General features: G+C 44.7%; 1 protein-coding gene across 1 annotated transcript in view; it reads left to right on the top strand.

Moving 5' to 3' along the window:
* Window positions 1-23,036, top strand: part of PPP1R7 (protein phosphatase 1 regulatory subunit 7) — a 1,034,080-nt gene that overhangs the window by 219,542 nt on the left and 791,502 nt on the right. The window contains exon 3 of the mRNA XM_086943981.1: window positions 1,745-1,800. Coding sequence (XP_086800107.1) covers window positions 1,745-1,800 — 56 coding nt within the window. The remainder of the gene's footprint in view (window positions 1-1,744; window positions 1,801-23,036) is intronic.

A 23,036-nucleotide genomic window follows, 5' to 3' on the forward strand; every position in this document is an offset into this window, starting at 1 on the left:
CAGATTTGCTCAACAGCATACTCTGGCTCCGGCCAAATCCACGAGTCTGTACCTGAAGCCCACTGCCCAAGTTTGAGTGGCCCAACCCCACGAAGAGGTCTCCCCGGCGATCCTGACCTGGGATCTGGTGATCCCTGACCGACCTCAAGTCTCTCTCCATGACGCCTGTAGCCCCTATCTGGAGGATCCCCTCCAATTGGAGCCGGTAAGGAAAACTCAACGCCAAAAGACACCCCTACACCTGACACCCCATGGCCTTGGGTGGCCCAACAGACTGTGTCTCGGCATCCTTCGACATGCCGACCGAACCAGGTGCCATCGGTGGGTGCTGCGTCTTGATGAATGTGTGACTACAGATGGGCGCCCCTCCTGGGTCCTGAAAAGCTACTAGCAACACGTAGCCAGTGTTTTTTTATCAGTCGGTCCGTAAGTATACAGACACCCCCTACTTTACAACACACCTTAGTGTGTGTGTGTTGCTAATCACCTTACACGTGGCGTAGTTTTGCAACTTTTTCACTTCCTCAACCGGTTCTGACGAAAGCCCCCCACTTTTTAAGGGGCGGAAACATGTAGACCTACCATTGTGACAACAAGGAGCATTTTTCTCCAAAGTTGCCCTCTCTTTTAGTTTTAACATTATCATGGCCGCTAATAATACAGTGTATTTGGCAAGGACTCCCAGAGATAATTTTAACTTGCACCACTTTCCTCACATACCACACAACACCAGCTCCGCTGTAATCCGGCATCGCAGCACATCTGGGTGCCATTCAGCTACCCGGTTGGGACCTCAATGATGAAGCATGCCACCAACTAGGTTGGTGGGTGAGGGGTCTTTTAACAAACCTAATGGTTTTCTGGCCCTCATGTAAATCATCATACAAGTGAGTCGTCTTTTTGCAAGCGTGTCCTTCCACGCTGTTTGTTTATAGTTTATCTTGGGGATCATAATCCTCACTCTCTCCTTTGTTTACCCCTACCTTTAACAAAGCCAACTGCTTTCAATTGCATTCAACTGTATTATTCTTATAAAGTACTATTTTACTTACTTGCACCAAGTCCTGCTTGGTTCTAAAAGTAAAATACAAGAAATAAATATTTGTATACAAAGCAATTGGTGTGTGTTCAGTTTTTGTGTGTGACATCATTTCTTGCCTGAGTGTGTACAATAAATGCTTAACACTACCAGCTGATAAAGCCTTACTGCTGTCCCACACTACCACAAATAGAGAATAAGGTATTATCTACTTTTACCTCTGTCAGACTTTGGGGATCCACTGGAATCTGTGAATCCTATACTTTACTGTGGTACAGTATATACAGAGCCAGCTTCCTACAGCTACCACAACCGTGTTAGGTTCAGTTAACTCCCGTTAAGTGTAATAGTCCTCTTCCACCACAAAGGTAGCGCTCGGCATTCCCCTTCAAATACAACAACACCATATTATCATGAGACCGGTCTAGGTCATGGCACACACACATGATCCGTGTATGCTCAAACCAAAAATCACAACCAAGGGTCCAGATATACATGCAGCTGAGGCTCTCAGGGCATGGGTGCACATCCATCACCAGGTATGGGACTTTTCCATTCCAGTAGTCCAGTAATGCCTTCTTCACTAGTCAACTTAGTGGAATTGTGAAGATTCCCATACACTTCTGATTTTGTCTCTATTTTCTGATATTTGAATACAAATAATTAGTTTAATGTTCCTTATTATGTGCTGTTTTTTTATTACAGTTGCAAGTCCCACACAAGTGGAACTGGAGCCCATGCATCTGGATCCGGAGGCCGAGGTAAAAGTAGCATTGAGAAATTAATTTGATGCTTCTAGCTCTTTGTGACGTTATTAGTTATTTTGGGTGTGGCATCTTCCACATGTCAAAAACGGACTCAAAATCTGTGTAATTGTCAAGAATTAAATAATTTTCACAAATATTAAAAATGTCGAAAGAAATTGAGTCACTAGTCCACCTTGAGTAATAACCTCATTCCTTGTTAGGGAGAACTCTATTACTAAATGAACCTGAACTCAACCCACTGTTAGCTATGGCACAGAGCAAGGCATGCTTAATTTACAGCAGTAAGTAAAGTATTTATGTAGTACCAAAACAATGTCAAAACACAACACAACGACAATCCTAAACTGAATTTGAAGAATGGAGTACATTATTATCAGTAAAATGACACCACCAGGGGGGACTTACAGTTGCTTTAAGGCACGAGTTATAGTTACCAGAGCGAACTAGAACGGGTGAAATTCAGTAGTTTCGTATGTTTAGAACTTTAGGTTGTCACTGAAATTCTCAAAGCTGTACAAATTCAAGGATTGCATCAAGAGCATTTTTTCTGTTAAACCTATGACGTTGTTGCTAAAGAGAACATAGATTGGAGACTCTTTCCCATCCAGTGCACTGGTCCTTAACAGTGATTTGTTAGGGTGTGTAGTTTATTTTTTTTCATACTCTTACATGTTTACCTATCTTGTAGGAAAGTGTCCCTTTTTGACATGGTCATCCCTTTTGTTCCCTGGCATGTGATGTAATTTTGACTGGAAGTGCCCTGGGTTCCTCCTAGCCAGGTCCCAAGTGCCTGCTCTCTTTCCCCGAAACGGTACAATTGTTTCCCCTGTAGTGTAGTTCCTATATTCCCAATAGGCTCTGTGCATTGGAATAACATAAACAGCAGTTTAGACGTAGGCCTGAGGTCATCTAGGTCTCTACTGACTATGTTCAACTTAAATTAGGTTTGCCAGCTAGCTCAGAGGTCATTAGAAACTTTCTCGAATGTTCAGGAAAGAGTTAACTCTTTTGATTTAGACAAGAAGGGATTAGTTTCTGACAACCGCATATATATGACACTTTGCTCCCTCAGAATAAAGAGTGTATCTCTAGAGTCGTGTGAAAACAATAGACAGCTATTTCACTCAGTCAATCGTGCATGCTTAGTTTCACCAGAGTGCAGAGAAATAGAGAGACTGGCGTTTTTCAATAAAAGGTGTTATTTATTGAGCAGTCTCCTTTCTCATGCAAGAGAAGTGAGTTGCCACAATTGCAATACTTGTCATAAAGTAAAGTGAGTACAGTAAAAGTAGTATTATGAAATAATACTGTAAAAGCATTGATATGGTTTCTTAGCCATATGATACTTTAAAATGGATAAAATATATACATACATAAAAACACTGACCAACGTACTCAACTGGTGCTTCTAAATACGCCTACCCCGGTGTACCTGACCTAAGCCTAATACGTGGGAAGGAGTAAGTAAGTTGCAGTTTAAGTTAAGTTGTTTTTTGCCAAGAATCTGAATCAAGAATTCTCTCAAGGGTTTAGTCAGCTCCGTACCTTGGTTCTAGAATGAAGGAGGTCTTGTATCTCTCTCTCTCTCAGGCCTCGATATCCCAGCAACCCGCAAGGGTGACTGGAAAGACCTGAGCTGGAATTTCTCGGCAGGAGAAAAGATAGCGTCTCTCTCAGTGCGTCAAGGGGGAGGGTCGGCTTCCTTCGGCTCTCGCATCAGCTGGGCGCTGGGGAAGTAGATAGCCGCTCTGCTCCAAACCACCGTGTGTTTGCTTAAGGCAACGTTGGTATATTTATACCTGAAAGGTGCCGAGTTTGACTTAAGGTTGGACATAAGACGTCACTAAGAACTAACAGTTCTTTCTGGACTCCAGGAGTTCTTGTTCATATCAAAACAAAAGCAGGGGGATTTCCCGGGCTGCTGGAGGCTTGGTATGTTTAAAGAACGCGTTGTACTTTCTAGGAGTCTATGGGAGTAGCCTTGCCGTATTTGGACTGCATGGGCTATTACTAAATATGGATATGATTCTTATGCCTTTATAAGGATATTATTTGTTATAACCACATAAGGGCATAAATCTGGAATATCTAATTGGGGTCCTAGATAGAAACACAACACCCACTCCACGTATTAATGTTCATCATTACTAAATAATAAGCAATATTAAACATATAACGATGCATGTGTGTTTTCCAACCCACCCCAAAATACATAATTGCATTTGAAATGGTGTATGGTATATACACGAAAATGAGTATTGGTACTGTACGTTTTCAAGCAGTGATATCATTCAGTTAAATGCGTATATATCAGCAGAATGATTTACGAAAATTACACATGAAATGGCTCTGTATACAGAAAAGAAGGTCGAGACCATTTCATCACATATTTATACAAAACTGTACATGAGCTAGAGGCCGAGGTAAAATATTGTCTCTAGAATCCTAAAAATAGAAGCTCTGTTCTCTAAGAATAGATCTACTTTAAGCAGAGTACCCTGTGCCAAAAAAAGTAAATATTTTGGAAGTGGAAAAATAATTTCGCTTTCAGGGGAAAAATTGTTCCAATTGTTTTCAGTAGTGTTGTTTATAACAAAACTGAAGGCTGAATTCAGAGTTCAGGGAACGCTGTGTGCTCATTGTTTTTAAAAGTTATTCTCGTTGACTGGAGAGAACATCATATCAGGCAAGCTTGCAAAAAATTGGTCTACAACATCAGGTGAAAGTTCGACCAAGTACGAAAATGCTGAAATTTTGCATATGTGAAAATGATTGCTATCATCGATGTTTGGATCAGCAATGCTCACAGACCGTTGTACCTGTTTGGTGCTGCTTTCCTCTCGTACTTCACCGCCACCTACTCGTAATGGTGAAGTCTCAACGAATGCTGTCATCAGAATAGGTAGCCGCTGGGGACAACACGTTGCATGAGTCTTTACCGGACCTAGCAAAGTATCGATATCCATTGGTACTGCTGATGGTAGTGTAAGACAGACGTCCAACACGCATTCTTCTCCGCATAGCAGAGATCGAAGCACAGGTAAGATGCAATCTTGCCAGTTTGGTCTGAATGAAAGAAACCAAGTTGCACTCAGATCTCTTAGCTGGGCTAATCAGAGGACTTTAGTGATTTGGTCTCGGTAGCGTATTGCTAGGATCGTTTCTTCCATCGTTGCTGGAGTTTTGTCTGTGACTTGGCTTGCCATATCGGAGCAGAAGGATCAAAAATAAAATTCCTGCTACGAGTCCCAAAAGAAGAGGCAGGCCGCTGAAAAGGGAATGGACAAAATTCGGAAAAATGCCCAGAACTGTTTCAAAGGGTGCGAACAGTCCCGAAAAAATTGTCTTAAATACATGTGCGATGCCACTGGTATCAGACGTGTTTAAGATTTGACCTAACATTTCTACGAAATGCACAGGGCAATTTGTCGATAATAGGGAATGTATCTCTGCCGCTGTCCTTGCAACTTGCAGATCATACGTCTCTTTGGAGGAGGTTAAAGGCACAGTTGTCTGTAAAAGAATAGACATCATTCTGCTTAAAGTATCAATTCGAATAGAAGAGATATTCAAAGAAGGCCTATTGCCGCCTCCATGTCTGGATTGCTGTGTGGATACAATACTTGCATACAGCAAATGACCCTGGAAGTAACGGTTACGAGATAGGCTTTTCCTGGCACCATGCCACAACAGCTGTAGTCACTTATTAGAACATAACTGCCGCTGGAAAGCTGTCTGAAAATGGCTATATCTGTTTTGCAGGAGTGCCATGCAGGTGACATGAAAGGTTATTTGAAGACCCTTCGCAGGCTTCATGCAAGTTAATACCTTGACACAGAAGTGTACCGCTTAGTGATTTTTTACCATTGTTACCACTAAGGAATACCTCCTTTTTCCCTTCACTATAACATTTGTGTGTATAAGGTAAATCCCAGGTTGATTTGATGTATCCTTTACCCAACCTTTCATACTGGCCTGCTGGTATATATTTTTGGCAATACTTAAACTGGAAAGTTGTTATCGGAATTGTAATTGTTCCGTGTATTATCCATTCAATGACAGGTCTCTCTGACATTGTCAATGGTAATCTCTCAAGTTTTTCAATGCTCAGAATCGTATAGTCTTCTCCTTTTTGTGCCAAACTGATTTGTTTATCAGTAAGGTTAAAGATAGAAAATAATGACGTTATGTTGATTAGACGCCATGGCAAGTAGCCTGAACGCAGGTTTTGCAACGTTCAGCCTAGCTGTACAATAGAACGTAATTGGGACTGACCATGTTGTAACATTAGTAAGTCCTGCTCTATTATATCAATAGCAGATGATACAATGCTGTCTAGTGAATATATTCTGGAGGACAGAGTCGTTAACCCATTGTCCACTACAGAAAGTGATTTTTCCAAATTAATACGATCAATTTCTCGTATTTTTTCTGCTGTTTCAATTTGCATTACTTTCCAAGCTTCGTTGTAAGCTGCGTATATACCGGCCGCTATGAAACGTTTTTGACGCTGTTTGCGAGGTCCCATTATGAAATCTCGCAAGTCAGCACCTTCTTTAAGTAAAGCCAAGTGTTGCTTAATTTCAGCCAGTGTGGATTTCTGTAGCCACTCAAAGCATAGTTTCCCTACACTGTATGTTGTAACTATCCCTGGATGTTGTCTCTGGGAGTATCTTGGGTCTGGTCTGGTCAGTTTGAACCCCTGTGTTTTGTTCAGGAATCTATCTTGACAGTTATTAGTGTCTGTGGGCCAGATCAACCATTTTTTCCAATCTGGATTTGTTCTGTTTTGGTGTAAAATATGGGATACGTCTATCTCCACATCTGTAGTGCTATTACTATCAGTTATGGGCTTCGGAATAGACGGTTTGTTTAATTCTTTTTATCTTAGCTAGGCCAAGACAAGTGGTTTGTTGAATGGTGTCATTCAGGAATATTATCTGTTCTGGGATCATGCAGGCTCTAAATAATGCTTCTTGACCTTGTACCTGCCAGTCTTTTGAACCCCAGATGGTTTTTGTTTCAATGTTATTTTTCCAAAATTCAAAACCAAATGTAGACATTTTGTCATAAAATTTTCTGAGTAAATCAATTTAGTATTTGTCAACATTGTTTTCATTCCGGTCTTATTTAACATTTTAAAATAAAACGTTTATGGATCACTGTTGTTAAACCCTGAGGAGTATGGAAATTTCTCATTAAATGTTTTCGAGCTGCCTTTTGGTGGATTTGGACAATGTTCCCATTGGTTATAATTAAAAACATTTCTAGGTTGAGCAGATTTATGCAAATAGTGATGACCATAGTGGTTAAAACAGTACATTTCTTCATAGTTCGATGAACCCTGTAAATAATCATGTTCTGTAAATTTGGCTGACATTACTAAATCTGACATCATATTATTAATATTTTCAAAGTTCCAATCATCAGAGAAAGTACTTGGTGTCACAAAGTCACTTAAGGAAACCTTAAACTGGTGTGGATATTTCAAGAGCTCAATCGGGCCATAGATTTCATAATCAGTTTTGTCCCATGCTACCCCACTGGGTATTGCATTGGCTGTGATGTTCACTGATGACCGTTCTCTTTTCTCGATGTGAGAGGATCTGTGAGGCTTTAGGACCAAGTTGATGTTCTGACTTGCTGTGTCCATTATACTATATTTTCCATCAATAAATCTACCCAAACATAAAACCATGATGAGCCAAAGCAGGAGGAAAAGTACACCTGACACAATCCAAAATTCAATCCATGGTGAAATCGGATATATTTCTTTTAGTTGGTGAAAAAGTTCAGTCATTTTTTCTTTGAAAGTTTTTGTTGATGGCATTTCTTCATGTTCACTTGGATCATCAGAAAAGTCATTGAAATTGATGAAGTAGCCAGATGCCATTTTGTCAATTGTTAGAATTGATTCCAGATTTTCAATTGTCTTTTGATTTTTCTTTGTTTCATTAGCATAGTCAGATGCTACATCGTTGTAGACAGGTGTTTCTTGACGAACTGTTGCAATTTGGGTTTCAAGAGGCACAAGTTCCATGGCTTTGTTGCATAGTCCTTTTTTATTTAGTGCAGGTTTATCAAAAGTTATTAGTCTCTCAGTTTGAACCTCTTGGATTGTAGCAAGATTTGGTCTTCTGCTATTTCTCGGGAGTCCACTGGGCCTACTACTTATTATTGGCCACATGATTGTGGTTTTACCAGGTCGATGGATACAACTCTGTTCTCCTTTTTACCAGCAAGGGGCAGTAGTACTACTGATCTTGTTCCTCTGACAGCTAAGACAGGTACTGTTTTTCTGTAAGAAGGCCCAAATTCCTTCTTCACCACGATCTTCTCTCTGACTAGATCCCCAATCTTTGGAATCCAGACAGGTCTTGCTGGGACAGGTAGTTTTTCTTCAGTGGTCGTTGGCTTTAACTTTATGTTACTTAGACGACTTCTTGTTTCATTTAAGTCCTGTAAAACAGCCAAACGGTCTTTGATATCAAAGGCTTTTTCTTTCACCACTGAAGTGTGACAATCTAAGTCCTGGATGCGCATTCTAGTACCGAACAATAGTTCGTAGGGAGTGAGACCTTTTAGAGAATTTCTTGGCAGATTGTTAAGACTACGTTGGACGCTTGTTAAATGTTTGACTCACCCATCACCCGAACCTAATACCCTTGCCGTTATAGATTGCTTTATGTCACAGCTTTCCACTACCGCATTTCCCTCTGGATGGAAGGGAGAAGAGTACCGCAATGCAATGCCCATGCCGGCCATGGCCTCCTTGTAAGCCCGAGAGCTAAACGCAGGAGCCTGGTCAGAATGTAGCATGCCAATTGCGTATGTGCAGATAAAGGCTCGCAAATCTTTTATAACAGTTCTGGCGTCAGCCGAGGGATGGTGTATATATCTTAAGTGAATCTTAGTCTAAATAATTATGGGGACTTATTTCTCCGGCTGGATTTCTGCGTATAGATAGCCTGATGCTTTCTAATAAAGGTGTCCTGGCAGTAGTCTGGTCCGGTTCACAACTGCGATCTCTGTTGCAGTCTGGACAATCCTTCGCAAATTTGTAATTTTGCAAGATCATCCTCGCCCACCAGTATTCTGATTGTAATTCTTTCAGAGATTTCACGATCTCTTGGTGCCTTAGACCCAATCCCATGTGTGCGTCTTCAATTAAGAAAACTCTCCGGTTCGTGTTTGGAATTACTCTATTCCCCACTCCAGGGATTTGAGCAAAAGGAACGGAGTTCGCATCAATTATGTATGTATTACTGAGTGGATAGTCGAGAGGTAATGCTACATAGTCGCCTTTTAATGAGGCTTTTACCGCCAGCATGGTTTCTCCGTCTGTGTTTTTTAGAAAGCTTTTTTGTGGCTACGGAAGCCGATTGAACCGCTGCCGCTGTGACTCTGTCAGCCAATGAATTCCCTGCAACGTGAACGCCATCACGTCGATGACTCAGTATATGTATCACATGAGTCTTTTGTAGTTCTTTCTGCAAAAGAACTTCATGTTCCCAGAGCTTTTTATGCTTTATTGTGGCACCTGTGTCATCTCTGTATCCGTTTTTGATCCATGTCTGTATATCATTATTGTAAGACCTGACGCAGTAAAGCGAATCGCACACTATCAGTGTGGGGAATTCGCGATCAGCATTTTCAAGCACCATCTTTAAAGATCTTATTTCAGCGCTGAGCTGAACAGTTTTTGAGTAATTCAGTTTTGGTAATTATCGGTCTGAATTTACCAAAGCGCCAGCGACCTTTAACAATCGCGCACGCTGCGTTGTAGGATTTTTTATGAAGCAAACAAGGACCCCCTGATATGGATCAATTTCCTGAGTCAGGGCAAAACATTTTGTGTGAATATAGTACTCAGGCAAATCTCTAATGAACACTAGCACATGAACAATGGCATTTACCAAACAAAACAATAAAAAGTGAGCAAAACAAGTTTTTGCACATTTGATACATTTTAATTCATTAATAAAAAATTATTCAATTATAAAAATTTGGTACATTCATATACATGCATGATAAAATGTTTCAGCATTGTAACATATGTATAAGTTCAGATGTTTATCGAATACATATTACAATTCAGTTAAAAGATGGTTTCCTGTCTACGCGTTTCGACACAGGTGTGTCTTCCTCAGGACTGTACCATCGTATTTCTGTAAAACATATTAAAAATATTTACAAATCTATGTATTACAGTGCAAAAAAACGTTTCTGATTCAAATTATGTTATTATATATACAAGGCTTGTGTTTCTTGATTCACAAATTTGATAATACCGCTACGTACTGATACATGAGTTTGTCAAAGAAAAAGAAAAACATCATTTATACATATATACATATATCTATATACAAGTCCACAGACACCTATATACATGATTCTGAACACTTAATGTTGCTCACTCTAGTTTTTTTTGTCTTAATACCCTCCTATTGAGTAGTATATTGCTTTTGAAACAAGGCTAACCAAACAAAACAGACTTATGATAGAGGGTGAAAAGAACCATATTAGTGGGAGAGACAGGAAAAACACGAAATATTTGTATAGAATATTAAGTTCCTTCGCTAGACATTAGAGTGATATGTCCCAAGAATTATCCATAATGATTTTATATGATATGTCTCACATTAACTAATTCATATGGGTTATTTTGAATATTGCAAAAAACCACATCAGGTAGTTTGCAGTAGGCTCGCCGTTTTAATTCAGTAACTGCTTACCTAGATGGGCTAGAAATAACAGCTAACGTCATATATTGATGTATGGGGTCAGCAGATTATAGTTCCTGAAAATGGATAAGGAATATTAAACTCTGTACAAAAGGGTTCCAAAATGTTTCACAGTCATCATAATTTCAACTATTGTCTTCTATTGCACATTTTCTCAATATTTTGTTGAGCTTATTTTACATAGTTATAAGGCCAATTGGGTGGGGAAAGTGACACGGTGCGTCATAAGTTGCCAGTTGGCAATTCCTCAGGTAAGTGATTAGTACGAATCCAACATATTTCACAGATTATTTTTTTGCAGAAAGTTTCTTACCAAGTAAATAAACTAATCTGTAGTGATATTTTCTGAGAGGCGCTGATGGAAAAGAACGTCCTTACTGGGAAATTTTATTCTAAGCATAAAAGGAGATAATTGGCACGCATTAGGTTATGTTCTATGAGTCTTAATCGTGCACTCTGTTAGTCAGCTTTTATAACCTCTGCAATTTTAGGACATAGTATCTCCTTCTTACCATATTTTTAAAAAACCAATAGCTTAGTGGTCACGTTTCAATGGATAGATCATGGCGTCGCGGATATTAGCGTCTTATACTCTGGATGTCAAAGAAGAAACGTACGTATTTGTTATTCACCTATATTGTTTATAACATAAAATGTCCTAGACATACTGCACCTGATGAGAAGGACATTAGTTTTACCTGTAGATTATCAGTGTGGATAAACCGGCTGCCAAAGGTTCCCGGCGTCTTTAATTCTGCATAGAACAGACGGAAACGGAAACGGCGTCATTAACAGGAAAGGTCTACTAACTATAGACGACCTCTTAATGCCAATAGTGGTTTTTAGCGGTTTTAGTGTCAAGCAAAGTAAACCGGCTGCAAATGGTACCCGGTGTCTTTATTTCTATAGTGGGAAACACAGATACGACTCGCATTATTAAAAGGGCGGTATACAACTAACTCTTTTAGCGCGCCTCTCTAGTACTGCGGCTTACCGTAATTAATACTCAGAGGCGCGGACCGGTGGCAAAGAGATCCCGGCGGTATCTAATTTTTCGGCAAGGATCTGAACCGCGCGCAGCCATTGGTTTAAGTACCGACTGCACCCATTGGCTTAATTGCGATCACATGCATCTTAAAGGGAAAGCATTTCATTTTTGCCTGGACTGTAATGTGAACTCATCTGCCTATCTATAAAGCTTGTGTTTACATATTATAGAGAGATTGAATATATATTTATTTTTAGTTTTTATTTATTTTTAGTGTTGAGCGTGGTTAAAGGTAACATAATAAACCTATTTATTTACTACAATATCGCGTTTATCCATGGCAAATCATTGTTTAAACCATGGGTAAATGTGTTCAAAGAAAAGATCCAGTACACCTCTCTCTTTTTTCTTATTTTATCTCCACCATTGTTGTTAGGTATATGGATCTTTTCTAAAATCCGCCGCCGAATCTGAGATGGGGAATGGTGAAATTCAGAAAAGTGCAAAGCCAAAGGAGCTGCCAGTTTTCGTGTTTTAATAGCAGATCTGTGTTCAGTAAGTCGGAGTTTCACAGTTCTTGAAGTCTCTCCAACATAACCTAAGTTGCATGGACATAGTAATAGATAAACGATGTTACTGGTATTACATGTCCATAGTTCCTTGGCTTGTATTTTAATTTGATTGAATATAAAGGTTTCACCTGAGATGATGCCATCACATGATTGGCATGTGCCACATCTAGAGGTTCCTTTGATCGCGTTGCCGCCTTCAAATGATTTCTGTATGTATGGGATCTTATTATTGGGGCCCTCAAAGCGTGATCTCACTACTAGATCTTTCAGGTTTTTATTGCGACGATGCGCAAACATCGGCTTTGATAGTTTAGGTTGGGTGGGTTCTACATTTAACAGATGCCAATTTGAATTAATGATTTGTCTGACAGTGGCATTCAAAGGAGAGTGTTTAGTAATACATACTAGTTTATGCTCTTTTTGGCGTTTGTCAGAGTTAAGCAAGACATCACGATCAAAGTAACATGCTCGTTTGTATGCCTCACGTACTAGTCTGTGCGGGTAACCTCGTGCAATAAATTTCTGTTTCATCTGTTCAGATTGGGCATCATAGTCCTTAATGTTGGTACAATTTCTACGTACCCTAAGTGTAGGAGAGTAGGGTCTGCTATCCTATGGTCACCCCAATTTTTGCTTTTTGCTTCACTGGTTTTCGACTTACTGAGGCTGTGGGCCTGCTAATCAGACCCCCAGCCTGCTGTTCTCTCTCTAAATTCATAATACATGTGCTATGGGTACATACCACAATTGGAAATGGACTCCTTGTCAGCCCCTGTACCATGCACTATAGGTGCTCAGGGCATAGGTGCCACCAAGGCCAACCAGGGGCTGAAGCATAGCTTTTGCCACCCCTGGCTGGTTCTTAAATTGACACAACTGGCTGATCACTCAGCTGGGGCAAGTGGGTGTAATCACCCCTTGCTTAGATATAGTATACCTATATCTAAACCTATATCTGGACACATATATAGCCTGTAAGCCACTCCTATGGAAGGCCTCATCAATCCTGGAGGCAGAGTGCGTGGTTTTATGTGAGATGGAGCTCCGGCATGAGCTGAGCCTGTCTGCAGCTGTCGGGAACAACTCCCTAAGCTGATCCGGGATAATGCCATACCATATACTCTTAAGCGCCTTATAATCCTCGCGGTTATATAGCAACTTTGGTTTGGCTTTATCAAAACATGTCGTGTAAGGTGTCATACGAATTGGAATACTACCCCCTCGCCAGTTCGGGCGACGGGGGTAGCATTCCACCCTTCTAGAGGGATAAGACATGTTACTTTACTGAAACGCGGTTGATTTAAAATGAGCCTCAGATCCACAAAATGGATGCCTCTGCCACAGACACGGGTCTGACCTCCTGCTGCTGACCGAAACTCAGCATATGGTGGCCTGGACAAAGGGTTTTCTGTCGCAGGGCGGTGTAAAACCACCCCAGACAGGAGATAGTGGATTGTAGTAAATGTATGTATAGATGTAAATGTATAGGCATTTATATAGCGCACTACTTACCCGGAGGGTCCCAAGGCGCTTCGACCGCTGCGAAACCCTTCCTGGCTTCCCTGAGAGATGGTCCCTTAATGGGTATCTCCAGGGTGAGGCCAGGCATCCCCGGCAGTCTGGTGGGGCCGTTAGTGAAGATGAGGCAAGCTGATGCCCAGAGTTGCCGAGTGTGATCACTGATCAGAGTGGGCACCGAGGCGAGAGAATTATCAAGTCCGCTGACCCTGGTCCAGAAACCTGCTGTGCCGGGAATCGAACCCTGGTCCCGGGCCGTCCTCTGCTCTCGGGATTGCCGCCTCTAACCAGTGAGCCACACTACTTTCAAAGAAACCAGACACTGCCTGGGGAGCACAAGGCTGCCCCTTGCATAATCCGGCCAACCCGGTTCTGGGGCCTCCCAGCCCCAGTCCCAGCGCGGCCTGGATCAAAGGAAAGGGGTGTAACCACCCCCTTCCTGGGTCCCACCCATAGAAGGGGACCTAGCAGGATGTCCAGCCCACCAGATTCGAATAAGAGTGGGAGCAGTGCCAATGCAACTCAGATCATCCTGAAGAAACATAAGAAACGAATTCTGGACCCTTCGACATTCTACTCATCATAGAAGACGGAAGAATCTCCCTTGTGGTCAAGGAGTGACCACCCTGTGCAAACAGGTACCAACCAGCCCTCGACCCTTGCTTTGTTGCAGTTCCCGCCGGAACTCGAGCGACAGAGATCGACGAGATCAAGCTTGCCTGCCTTCTCCCAGCCCGATCCACAGTCCCTGCAGAGCTGAGACCAGTGGAGGCGACCGGAAGCGTGGGGCACGCCATCTTGGAAAGGCCACGAGACGCTGACAGTGCAGCCCACGAGTGACCCTCGAAGCTGTACACCGGGGTTTGAGAAGCCCCCACCCCGAGCTACACTTGCACCAAAGCTACCCCCTCCACACTCTACGAGTGCTGCGTGGGGCCCTTCTGCTTGTGTTGGCTCGACGCGTTGGCCCGGTCACTTGCCAGCTGGCTTGTGGCCCCTGTGCCGACGAAAACTTGAATACGACTCGCTTTTCTGGTTGCTCCAGATCTGCACCAGCTCCTGTAAAAAGGAGCCCCCACTCTGACCCTCCTGGTTCGAGTGAGAAGCAATCTCCCGGTTCCGCGTGGATTGCTTTTGCCAAGTGCTGTTTGCTGCAATCTTGAAGCCGACGGTGCTGACGGCGAGAGCCTACGTGGGACAGATCGTGACCTGCTCCTGGACGTCGCAGATGCCCCAGAGCCCACGTGACAGCGGAGAGAAGCCTCTCGACAACCACCTGATTGCGCCCAACATTGCCTGGTTCCGTCCTGGTTCCACCCTGGTCACTGCTGAGTGACCCAGACTCTGTCCCCTCTGCTTTCAGGTACTTTTCGACTTCGATCCACCCTTGGATCACACCGGACACTTCTGCTTCACATCGCCTGCAGCCTCTTCAGCTCCAAGCACCAAGAGCCTGCGTGTCAAAACCCGACGCCACTTCGACCCTGTGCACCCACGGCCTGTGGGTGAGGTAACATTGCAACACCGGTGTTCCCACACTGGTACACACCTCTAGGGTCTGTGTCTTGAGTCTGTGTCTTGAGTTTTGTTCCTCTAGGTTCAACGGAAGTATCTTTAAACTCACTTTGTGTAACTTTTACGCACCATTGACATTGCATTGGTGCAAGCCGCACTTTCCGTGCTGCACCCAAGTCCCGTGGGCTACTCCCGACTTCAGCATTGCTAGTCCTGACTGCTCCCAGCGATTCTCTAGGCCCTAGGCCTAACCACTGTTCGATTGGTATCTCTTATACCACTTTTTTAGTATATGGTTTGAGTGGCCACCGGCCCTCATCCAAAATTGTGCAACTTTGTATGTTATACTGTGCTTTTGATTTAACGCTTGTGCCCCTTTCCTCATAAAGAGTACTGGGGATTATTTTAGAAATAAACACATATATTTTTATAATATATACTTGTGTGGTGTCCTTTCATTTGATTACAGGATTGTATGTGGTAAAACAGCTCGCTTAACACGACCTCTTAAGTTTAGCCTTTAAGGCTGCTTAGTCCATGCTACCTCTAGGATAGCTTGTCTAACAAGGTTGACTTACAACCAGACATCTTTGGGGTTTGTTTGGACTGATACCAAGTGGTTCCAGAATTGGAAACACTACATATCAGGCCAACTTCTCACATTGGTGTGCAGCGGTGCGGATTTGAGCTTGCTGTTTGTTTTACCATTGCAATCTTTACATCAAATTGAAAGATCACATCAACTACTTTAGGTACATATAAATCAAAAGCTCAGCATATTAAGTTCTACTGAACTTAGTAGTTGTAGATTAAAGGGATTAGCACACCCTGACTACAACTCACTAGCAAGGTACAGTAGGAAAACACTCAGTGTAGGTAAGTGCATCACTTACACCACACTAGCAGTCATGTCTGATACAGGTGGAGCCTAAGGCTCTGCTCCTGTAGCAGTTGACCCTACCAGGGCAACTTCCAGATATGACAACCTTAGCCACAAAGACCTGAGTGCCTTGTGCACAGCCAGGGGGCTAAAAAAGGGCAGAGGCCCTACCATTCCTTCCCTGATAGCTATCCTGGAAAAGGATGACTTAGATAAGGTGAGTCAGGCTCCCTTAGATTCAGGTGAGGGGGTAAACTCCCCTGAGAATGAGGATCTTCCAGATGAAGAAGAAGAGGAGGAGGAAGAGGAAGAGGAAGGCTCAGATGTAGATGAGCCTGAAGATCAGGATCAGAGGGGGACCCAGGTACAGGTTGCCAGGCTTAACCAGGCCAACCTAGACCTACATGGGAATGGTGTACCATGCAGGCCCTCTCAAGAGCAGTCATCCATTTGTGGATGTCATCCCCTTCCTTGTAGGGGGGCACAATTTTTGTCAGGTTTCTATTGTCATAGGCCCTGTCTTTTTCTTTAGGAACTTTGCTGCCACCAGTGGCATCTAAGCCACACAATTTTCTTTCTCTTGCTAAAGCAAGTTTAGCTTGAGCCAAGGCTACCTCTTCCCTCTCTATCTGGAGTTGGACGGCCCTCATTCTGGCCTTTCTAGTGCCTCAAGAGAATCTCAAAGAGGGATGACTCCCTCCCAGAGGTAAGAGCATAGGGCCAGAATGAGGGCTGTCCAACTCCAGATAGAGAGGGGAGAGGTAGCCTTGGCTCAAGCTAAACTTGCTTTAGCAAGAGAAAGAAAATTGTGTGGCTTAGATGCCACTGGTGGCAGCAAAGTTCCTAAAGAAAATGACAGGGCCTATGACAATAGAAACCTGACAAAAATTGTGCCCCCCTACAAGGAAGGGGATGACATCCACAAATGGATGACTGCTCTTGAGAGGGCCTGCATGGTACAGCAGGTCCCTGAGGATCAGTGGGCAGCAATTTTATGGTACTTCTTTTCTGAGAAAGGGAGGGAAAGGCTCCTCACTGTTAGACCTGAGGATGCCAAAAACTACTCTGTCCTGAAGAGTGCTCTTATTGAAGGGTTTGGCCTAACCACTGAGCAATACAGGTTGTTGTTCAGAGACACCCAAAAAGCACAGACTCGGGACTGGACTGATTTTGTTGATTGTGCCACTAAGGCTCTGGAGGGTTGGCTGCAGGGAAGTAACGTTTCAGACTATACAGGATTGTACAATCTTATCATGAGAGAGCAGATCCTTAATAACTGTCAGAACCAGCTGTTGCATCAATACCTTGTTGACTCTGATTTGACCTCTCCCCAAGAATTGGGAAAGAAGGCAGACAAATGGGTCAGAACAAGGATTAAGCAGAAAAACCAGAACCAAGGTGACCAGAAGAAAACAGACCAGAAGGGTGGGAATCAGAAAGATAAAGAAAAGGACCAGAAGTCTTCAGGCCCCCAAACTAGTAATAAGGAGGGGGGTTCCCAAAATGGAAACAAGAAAAAGAAGAATGATGGCCCAAAGAAACCTTGGTGTAATACCTGCAAATCAGTTTCACACTGGGGCAGTGAATGCACTAAGAAAAATCCAGTTCCTGCCACTGCAGCTCCTACAGCAACTGCACCCCCTAGTACAGTCAGCAGTGGAAGTGCACAACCTAAGGGGTTAGTAGGGTTAACCTTGGGTACTGAGGTGGAATCTGGCCTAGTCAGAATCCCCACACAGGCAGTTCTCCTATATGATGTGGACTTATCTTTGACCACTGCAGTAAGCCCCAGTAACCTGGGCAAATATAGGCAGACTCCCTTAATCAATGAGAAACTGGCTCAGGCCTACAGGGACACTTGTGCCAGTGTCACTATGGTGACACCTGACTTTGTGGACCCTGGTCAGATTGTACTAGGTGAAAGTTACCTAGTGACCAATGCAAGCAACTCCACTACTTCACATAGTGTGGCTGTTGTGAACTTCTCCTGGGGAGGGGTAGATGGCCTAAAGAAAGTTGTTGTGAGTGCAGACCTCCCAGTAGACTGTCTGTTAGGCAATGATCTTGAAAGCTCAGTTTGGTCAGAAGTGGAGTACAGGATTCATGCAGAAATGCTAGGGATTTCAGCTCATGTCCTTGCAGTGACAAGGTCTCAGGCTAAGAAGTGCCTTCCTGAACCAGTGGTGGATCTTGAAGCAATAGACCAACCACAACCCAAGAGAAGGAGCAAGAGGGTTAAGGCTGTGCCTTCCCACTTGCCCCAGGTTGAGGATCAAGTTTCACAGGAAACTGATCCTGCAGTCCAAGAGGAGACTGTCTCAGAGGAGCTTGAACCTGACCAGGTTGAGTTTCTGGGGACAGGGGGACCCTCAAGGGCAGACCTGGGGCAGGCCCAATTAGATTGCCCTTCCCTTGAACCCCTCAGACAGCAAGCTGCTGCTGAGGCTGCAGGGAATGCTCAAGGTACCCATAGAGTGTATTGGGATGAAGGACTCCTTTATTCAGAGGCTAGAGACCCCAAGCCTGGCACAACCAGGAGGTTGGTCATACCTTTGAAGTTTAGGGGTTTCCTTCTTACCTTGGCCCATGATATTCCCCTTGCAGGACACTTAGGCCAGAATAAGACTTGGGACAGGCTTGTTCCACACTTTCACTGGCCTCACATGTCAGAAAATGTCAAGGAGTTTTGTCGCTCCTGTGTCACTTGCCAAGCCAGTGGTAAGTCAGGTGGCACAACAAAGGCCCCCCTGATACCACTACCTGTGGTGGGGGTACCCTTTGAAAGAGTTGGAATAGACATTGTGGGTCCCATGGATCCTCAAACAGCATCTGGGCACAGATTCATACTGGTGGTAGTGGATCATGCCACCAGGTACCCAGAGGCAATTCCCCTGAGGACCACCACAGCACCTGTGGTGGCAAAAGCCCTCATTGCAGTTTTCTCAAGAGTGGGCTTTCCAAAGGAGGTTCTTTCAGACAGAGGTACAAACTTTATGTCTGGATACTTAAAAGCAATGTGGAAAGAGTGTGGAGTGAACTATAAGTTTACCACACCCTACCATCCACAGTGCAATGGGCTTGTTGAAAGGTTCAACAAGACCCTAAAGGGAATGATAAAAGGTTTACCAGAGAAGCTTAGGCGGAAATGGGACATCCTTTTACCCTGCTTGCTCTTTGCTTACAGAGAGGTCCCACAGAAGGGGGTTGGCTACAGCCCTTTTGAACTTTTGTTTGGCCACCCTGTGAGGGGTCCATTGAGTTTGGTGAAGGAAGGATGGGAGTTACCTCTCAAAAAGCCTAAACTAGACATTGTGGACTATGTACTTGGTCTCCGCTCCAGGATGGCTGAATACATGGAGAGAGCATCCAAAAACCTTGTGGCCAGTCAAGAATTACAGAAAGCTTGGCATGACCAAAAGGCTGTTCTGGTTGAGTTCCAGCCAGGGCAGAAGGTGTGGGTGTTGGACCCAGTGGGGCCAGCATCTCTCCAGGACAAATGGACTGGACCCTACCCTATCATCGAAAAAAAGGGAGAAGTCACCTATGTGGTTGACTTTGGCACCCCTAGGAGCCCCCACAGGGTGCTCCATGTAAACTGTTTGAAAGCATTTGTTGACAGGGAGGACATGAGTCTCCTCATGGCCACAGATGGGGAGCAGGAGGGAGAGAGTGACCCTCTCCCAGACCTACTTTCCCAGAACCCTGATGATGGTTCAGTTGATGGAGTAGCCTTGGCAGGCAGCCTCACTGAGCAGCAACAGGTGGACTGCAGACAGGTGTTGCAGGCCCACAGACATATGTTTTCACTCACACCCAGCCAGACTAATTGGTGCACCCATGAGGTGGACACTGGTGACAGTCTGCCTGTGAAGAATAAGATCCACAGGCAACCTGACCATGTCAGGGATTGTATAAAGGCTGAGGTGCAAAAGATGTTGGAGCTTGGAGTGATTGAGCCATCAGAGAGCCCATGGGCTAGCCCAGTGGTCCTTGTGCCAAAACCTCATACCAAAGATGGGAAGAGAGAAATGAGGTTTTGTGTGGACTACAGAGGTCTCAATGCTGTCACTAGGACAGATGCCCATCCCATTCCAAGAGCAGATGAGCTCATTGATAAATTGGCTTCTGCCAAGTTTCTGAGCACATTTGATTTGACAGCTGGCTACTGGCAAATCAGACTAGCTGAAGAGTCAAAAGCCAAAACAGCATTCTCTACCCCTAGTGGACATTATCAATGTGTGGTAATGCCCTTTGGTTTGAAGAATGCACCTGCCACCTTCCAAAGGTTGGTGAATCAAGTCCTTGCTGGGTTGGATGACTTTTGTGCAGCATATCTAGATGATATTGCTGTCTTTAGCTCCACCTGGGAGGATCACCTGATCCACCTGAAGAAGGTTCTGAAGGCCCTGCAGAAGGCAGGCCTGACTATCAAGGCTACCAAGTGCCAGATAGGGCAGAGCAAGGTTGTGTACTTGGGCCACCTAGTAGGTGGGGGTCAAGTTCAACCACTGGAGAGCAAGATCCAGACCATACAGGACTGGGCTCCTCCAACTACCCAGACACAAGTCAGAGCCTTCTTGGGCCTGACTGGGTATTACAGAAAATTTGTAAAGAACTATGGGTCCATTGTGACACCATTGAATGACTTGACATCCAAGAAGATGCCCAAAAAGGTTCAGTGGACAGTTAGCTGTCAAAAGGCATTTGATGACCTGAAGAAGGCCATGTGCTCTGCACCTATCCTGAAGAGTCCTGACTACTCCAAACAGTTCATTGTACAGACAGATGCTTCTGAGTTGGGGGTGGGAGCTGTGCTTTCACAACTTAATCAAGATGGTCAAGACCAGCCCATTGCTTTTATTAGCAGAAGGCTGACCCCCAGGGAGAAACGTTGGTCAGCTATTGAGAGGGAGGCCTTTGCTGTGGTTTGGGCCCTGAAGAAGTTGAGGCCATACTTGTTTGGTACTCACTTCCTAATTCAGACAGACCATAAGCCCCTATTGTGGCTAAATCAGATGAAGGGTGAAAATCCCAAACTGCTCAGGTGGTCCATTTCCCTACAGGGGATGGACTTTACAGTGGAGCACCGACCAGGGACTGACCATGGTAATGCAGATGGTCTCTCCAGGTACTTCCACTTAGAACATGAAGACTTATCTGGTCAAGGTTAAGTTTAATGTCCCTGCGTTTGGGGGGGGGGGGGGGGGGTTGTGTAGGAGAGTAGGGTCTGCTATCCTATGGTCACCCCAATTTTTGCTTTTTGCTTCACTGGTTTTCGACTTACTGAGGCTGTGGGCCTGCTAATCAGACCCCCAGCCTGCTGTTCTCTCTCTAAATTCATAATACATGTGCTATAGGTACATACCACAATTGGAAATGGACTCCTTGTCAGCCCCTGTACCATGCACTATAGGTGCTCAGGGCATAGGTGCCACCAAGGCCAACCAGGGGCTGAAGCATAGCTTTTGCCACCCCTGGCTGGTTCTTAAATTGACACAACTGGCTGATCACTCAGCTGGGGCAAGTGGGTGTAATCACCCCTTGCTTAGATATAGTATACCTATATCTAAACCTATATCTGGACACATATATAGCCTGTAAGCCACTCCTATGGAAGGCCTCATCAATCCTGGAGGCAGAGTGCGTGGTTTTATGTGAGATGGAGCTCCGGCATGAGCTGAGCCTGTCTGCAGCTGTCGGGAACAACTCCCTAAGCTGATCCGGGATAATGCCATACCATATACTCTTGAGCGCCTTATAATCCTCGCGGTTATATAGCAACTTTGGTTTGGCTTTATCAAAACATGTCGTGTAAGGCGTCATACGAATTGGAATACTACCCCCTCGCCAGTTCTGGCGACGGGGGTAGCATTCCACCCTTCTAGAGGGATAAGACATGTTACTTTACTGAAACGCGGTTGATTTAAAATGAGCCTCAGATCCACAAAATGGATGCCTCTGCCACAGACACGGGTCTGACCTCCTGCTGCTGACCGAAACTCAGCATATGGTGGCCTGGACAAAGGGTTTCCTGTCACAGGGCGGTGTAAAACCACCCCAGACAGGAGATAGTGGATTGTAGTAGGGAGGTTTCAAAGAAACCAGACACTGCCTGGGGAGCACAAGGCTGCCCCTTGCATAATCCGGCCAAACCGGTTCTTGGGCCTCCCGCCCCAGTCCCAGCGCGGCCTGGATCAAAGGAACCACCCCCTTCCTGGGTCCCACCCATAGGAGGGGACCTAGCAGGATGTCCAGCCCACCAGATTCGAATAAGAGTGGGAGCAGTGCCAATGCAACTCAGATCATCCTGAAGAAACATAAGAAACGAATTCTGGACCCTTCGACATTCTACTCATGAAGGTCCTTCTCCCACCTGGCCGCCAAGACCTGGAACTCCCTCCCGACCGACCTGCGCCTGACCCAAGACCACCTCTCCTTCAGGAAGAAGCTGAAGACCTGGCTGTTCGAGCAGTAGCGGCTCCCCCCCCCCCAGCGCCTTGAGACCCCACGGGTATGTAGCGCGCTTTATAAGTGTCACTGATTGATTGATTGACTCATCATAGAAGACGGAAGAATCTCCCTTGTGGTCAAGGAGTGACCACCCTGTGCAAACAGGTACCAACCAGCCCTCGACCCTTGCTTTGTTGCAGTTCCCGCCGGAACTCGAGCGACAGAGATCGACGAGATCAAGCTTGCCTGCCTTCTCCCAGCCCGATCCACAGTCCCTGCAGAGCTGAGACCAGTGGAGGCGACCGGAAGCGTGGGGCACGCCATCTTGGAAAGGCCACGAGACGCTGACCGTGCAGCCCACGAGTGACCCTCGAAGCTGTACACCGGGGTTTGAGAAGCCCCCACCCCGAGCTACACTTGCACCAAAGCTACCCCCTCCACACTCGACGAGTGCTGCGTGGGGCCCTTCTGCTTGTGTTGGCTCGACGCGTTGGCCCGGTCACTTGCCAGCTGGCTTGTGGCCCCTGTGCCGACGAAAACTTGAATACGACTCGCTTTTCTGG

This window comes from Lissotriton vulgaris, chromosome 11 (genome assembly GCF_964263255.1).
Source record: "Lissotriton vulgaris chromosome 11, aLisVul1.2, whole genome shotgun sequence".
In the NCBI taxonomy this organism is placed as follows: domain Eukaryota; kingdom Metazoa; phylum Chordata; class Amphibia; order Caudata; family Salamandridae; genus Lissotriton; species Lissotriton vulgaris.